Genomic DNA, 5,299 nt, shown 5'->3' with positions numbered 1-5,299 from the left:
GCTTGAGTTATTTTTTTAAATTAGGTGCCAAGAACTGAAAGTGCTGTACAATAGGATGTACTTCACTTTAACTTAGATATATACAATTTCTTTCACCTTTATGATTGTGATGACATTGATCACCGTAAAAGACAGGAAATTTTTACCTTATTTTATTATTTTATATTTAAAATTTTTGAAAAATACCTCGTATTTGTCCAGGTAAAGATTATGTTGAATATATTTTGTGCATAACATCTTGTGTAAATTCAAATTATGTTAAAATCTGTACTATTAAGTAATGAAAAGTCAGTGATTTGGAAATTCATGACCCATTTTTTTTCCTGCAGGTATTTATGAGCCTCCATTTCTTATACTACTGCAGTGAACCAACCTTGGATGTGAAAATTGCCTTTTGTCAGGTGTGTGTTCCTTACAGGTAAAACAAGGTACAGTATATTCCCTTGTATTTCCATTTTGCCATGCCATTTTGCATGTATTCCACAGTAAAATTAGTATTATAATCTTAAAAGTAGCTTAGCAAGTAAAAGTGGATACTTAGAATTTTTTCCAGTTGATTTAAGTTAGAATAGAAATAAAGACATTTTATTGAATGATTATAAATATAGTATTTAATCATTGAGTAAAGTGATTTCTTATTAAATCATTATATATTTATAATTTTCAAAACTTAATTTATAAATTTATATTTATTCGTAAACTTTGGGCACAGATGGAATCTGGGGGAAGCTCTTCAACACACTTGCCATCAAATTTTTGGTTATGACATCAGCCCAAGAAAATTTACAGTGCTATTATCTCCATGTCTTACTGTTTAACCAATAATTAAAATAGACTTTTACCAATTATTTGAGATATTTTCAAGAATGTATTCTCCAACTTCTGGATTATACCTAAAGCTTAACTCAAAACTGGATATAAAGAAGATATTTGAAAGAAAATTTTGTGTGTGCATGTGTGTGAATTTATAAACCTTATAATGATGATTTTCAACTTTATTGTGAGAAATTATATGCTCTGGAATGGAGATAAAAGATCACTGAATAACTTTTATTTTAGAAATGTGTCACGGCATTAGGTATTTCATTTGAATAGTTTTTATTGTTTCTTTTTGACTGGGAATTCTCTTATTGCCAAAATTGGTAGATAAGTTCTGTGATGGTTTTTTTTTTTTTTGAGACAGAGTCTCACTTTGTTGCCCCAGGTAGAAGGCTGTGGCATCATCATAGCTCACAGCAACCTCAAACTTCTGGGCTCAAGCGATCATCCTGCCTCAGCCTCCCGAGTAGCTGGGACTATAGTCACACACCACAACACCCAGCTAATTTTTCTTTTTTAATAGAGATGGGGTCTTTCTCTTGCTCAGGCTAGTCTCAAACTCCTGAGCTCAAGTAATTGTTCCACTTCGGCCTCCCAGAGTGCTAGGATTACAGGTGTGAACCACTGCACACAGCCTGTGATTATTTTAATCATTGTACCAAACTGTTACCAAGTCACTGTTCCAAAATGTCACCAAGTTTATATATCCCCATTATATAAAAAATCGTGTCCTAAGTATGCACTGGAAATCACTGGGTACTTGTCAGGGCTGTGAGCAATTGCTGAGATGAAATGATTTACTTCATCATAGCACTTGGCTAACTGTCAACCTCTCTGAACAGAGAGACTTTGTCAATCCTTGAGTCTGGGGCCGTGGGGCTCTTTAAAATAATTGAATGTGAGGTATAGGGTAATCCTGTCCTAACTTAGACTCTGGTTTTCAGTTTATGTGTGCCACGAGCAAAGGAATTTAGCAGTTCATAGAGCCACAAAGTATGTTTCCTGATGCAAATACAGAAATATTATTTCTGCTGCATAGTAAGTGTTCTGCTCTCTAAATAACTCAGGCAGAGCTGCATCATCTGTTTCACAGTCTTCAGGATAAATGGAGGGAAGGGAATATAGATTATCTAGGTTTCATGAGGTGAGTGTGTGCTAAGGATTTTGTGGGTGGTCAGAAACCAGCATACTAAAGTCTATAAAGAAAAGTCAGAACATGACAAATGGCAAGTTACGCACTTCGTTCATCCAGAATCAACCTTGGCAGATGAATTTGTTTGAAAATCTAGCTCCAGTTGTTTTTTTTTTCACCTTTGTTAGCCAGGAAAAAAGGCGGGCTTTAATCAAGCTGTTTTACTCACATGCCAAAATGTCTAGAGTAGAAATGGACCGTGGTGTGGAGAGCAGTTCCTGGTACCATGATTGAAATCAAGGATTGTTTAAATACTAATGTTCTTGTTTCTGCCATTGTCCACACTCATCGTCTAAATTCTAAACTCTGTTGTCTCCTTGAATAGGCTTGCAATGCCCAGATTTTTAATAGTCTTTTTTAATTTCCTATCCCATCCTTCACAGACTGCCTTCTAAATTTCAGAACTTTTATTATCGCATTTGAAAATTACCCGATATTTCAATTTTCTGTCCAAACAATGTAAGTTCCTAATTCACAGTCTTCTTTATTGTTTGAAGTTTGTGTGCATTTGTACTGAATGCTGCCACCTTAACTATTACAATCATAAGCTGGTGCCTGTCACTTGCATTCCACTCTCAAATCTGTCTCAGCTCCCTAGGGTCTCAAGATTCTTGCACTGGATTCACAGGTTCTGCCACCCATGTTCATACAGTCCCCACTGTATTCTTCTCCTTTCCATTATTGGTGCTGCCTGGGTCCCTTTCCCAGGGAATGGGGGGAAAATTAGATAGTACCTCTATTTCTATTTTTTATTTAGAGATAAAATGCCAGAATTTTCCAAGGAAAATTGCTTTATGACCAACCTAGAGGTTTAGAGCCTTAGGAGGTTTAAATCTTTCAAATTATATGAGAATTAGATTTTCAGAAAAGTTAGTATATGTTAAGATTATACAAAAATTCTTTGGTTTAGATTCTGGGCTCAAAATATTATAGGCAGGTTTTTTGTTAATTAAAGTTTTGGCAGAACATTCAAAAGTTGTGAGGTGTGTAGGGAATTATTCATTGTGTGGAAATGTCTCACTCATTGCAGGACAACCAGCATTCTTTGACAAGCCAAATAAATACAAGCCACATCTCCCATCATTGTGGCATTCCAAAATATACCCACAAATCTCCCAAATGCCTCAGTAAGTTAATGCCATCTCTAATGAGAACAACTGGATTAAGTTAATTGATTAATTTTCAATTGCTGGCATTGGGTAAGAACCCACAGAAAATGTGGGTGGTTAAAATATGAACAATATCAGCAAGAAGAAGAGGGGATCACTATTGGGTAGGCATCCATCAGTGTGCCCCAAGGAATGGGCTAGATGATATTCTGTGAGGTCCTTTCTAGCTATAGAATCCATAATATTTATGTCTTAAAGTACAATATAATATCATTTATGGATAAATAATAATCATGGGTAATGGATGTTTACATTATTTATATATATATAAAATATCATTCAAAATTTTAAGGACAAACTCTGCAATTGCTAAATATGATTGACAGATGAACTTCTCTTTTTTCTGTAATTATTATGGGTACTTGTATTTACTTATAGGGTACATGTGATGTTTTGACACAGGCACACAATGTGTGATAATCAAATCAGGGTAATTGGGGTATCCATCACCCCAAACATTTATCATTTCTTTGTGTTAGGAACATTCCAATTCCGCTTTTTTTTATTTTTAAAAACTTCTGTTAAAGATAAGTAAAATATGCAACAATTGAGATATTTAAAATGTAAGCCTTCAAAAAATAAAGTGCCATGTGGCATTTTAGAAGAATGTTAATTTGAACTAAATTTTTTCTATGCTTAATACAGGATAATGGTATTTTTGCTGTTAATGAGAACATAAGTTAACATTGTTTAATTCAAATTTACCTAATTAAACTAATAAAAACTTCACTTAGTTTTTTTCTAAGTAAGGGCTATAGATACAATCTTTCATTTTTCCTCATATGACTATTATAAAGGATGATCCATGACCTCCTCTGTCTTATTTACTTGAATCGTGAAATACCTAGTACAGTCTCTGAGACAGTACATGTTTAGGAGATGTTTGTTGCATAGATGAATTGTTTTAATGGGACACTTCTGAGAGGATTATGTGAATCAAATCTAAGATTTTTCTGTTATAAAGTTTTGATATTGAAAAAGATTCCTTTGCATCGTTTTTTCTAAGCTCTTTTACTCCAGGTAATCTTGTGTGGATTAATACGTAATTTTTTCTATGTGAACTTCATGAACTAGATGATAGATGGCTTAGTATTAGTAATCATTAAAAGAACATGCTTCTCTACATCTCATCATTTCGGCTTGTTCAATTCTTCACGTTTTTGTTGTCCTTCTATTTGACAGGGATTCGATAAACAAGTGGATGTGTCATATATTGCCAAACATTACAACATGAGCAAAAGCAAAGTTGACAACCAGTTCTACAGTGTGGAAGTGGGAGACTCAACCTTCACAGTTCTCAAGCGCTACCAGAATCTAAAGCCTATTGGCTCTGGGGCTCAGGGAATAGTTTGGTAAGTAGAATGAATGCTGTATTTTTAAAGGGAACATGCTGTGTGCATCTACTAGGCACAAATACACTAACAAACAAAACCCAAAGAAATAAATAGCATGACTCGGGAGGGGAAAATAATCTTGAAAAATAAAATTATAAGAATTATCTGTTATTCATTGCATACTTGCTAACAATGTACAACTTGGCTTATGACATACTGGCACAAGAAAAATAATGTGTTATATTACACAAGAACCATAAAGAAATTAAGAGAACAAGAGGTTTATATCTATTACTCATGTATTTAAAGATTTTTATGTTTCACAAAAAGAAATGAGGGGATATGTCTTAATAGCAAATATAAGCCCCTACCTACTAAAGAGGGATAAATGATATTTTAAATGTTCCTGTGACTTTTAAAGTTCAATGTTTAGAATCAAGTTACCAATTTAGAAAAAGCAATATTTTAAAAATATTTGCTTAATGTTTCCCAAATGGGAAGATTCTGATCTCCTTAGTAACTATTCTCTTATGACATTTTTGAGTGGCTGATTGAAATCATGAAAAATCTAGATCTGATTTTGCTGTTATAAAACTCCTGCAAAAGTGATGATATCGGATTAATTGATAAGTATATTTTTAGACAGCTTAATTTGGAATGTAGCAACCAAATATATTTGACATGAACCTATTAGTATAATAATTTTCAATCATTTTGATGGCTTACACCAGTAAGTAAAAATTTAGGACATGCACCTTCAACATGTATACTTATATTTATATATT

At 33.5% G+C, this 5,299-nt stretch overlaps 1 protein-coding gene across 5 annotated transcripts in view; it reads left to right on the top strand.

Annotated features, from left to right (window-relative positions):
* Positions 1 to 5,299, top strand: part of MAPK10 (mitogen-activated protein kinase 10) — a 213,978-nt gene that overhangs the window by 107,229 nt on the left and 101,450 nt on the right. For 2 of the 5 annotated variants that reach the window (XM_012647219.1, XM_012647220.1), the window contains exons 3-4: positions 330 to 428; positions 4,363 to 4,532. In XM_012647219.1, the coding sequence (XP_012502673.1) occupies positions 4,411 to 4,532 (122 nt within the window). In that variant the 5' untranslated portion in view covers positions 330 to 428; positions 4,363 to 4,410. Of the gene's footprint in view, positions 1 to 329; positions 429 to 4,362; positions 4,533 to 5,299 lie in introns of those variants that run through there. The other 3 variants (XM_012647222.1, XM_012647218.1, XM_012647217.1) reach the window with 2 other exon arrangements.

The sequence above is a fragment of the Propithecus coquereli genome, unplaced genomic scaffold, assembly GCF_000956105.1.
Source record: "Propithecus coquereli isolate 6110/MARCELLA unplaced genomic scaffold, Pcoq_1.0 Scaffold26, whole genome shotgun sequence".
Taxonomy (NCBI): Eukaryota; Metazoa; Chordata; class Mammalia; order Primates; family Indriidae; genus Propithecus; species Propithecus coquereli.
The sequence above is the reverse complement of the archived record's forward strand: the minus strand, read 5'-3'. Positions and strand labels throughout refer to the sequence as shown.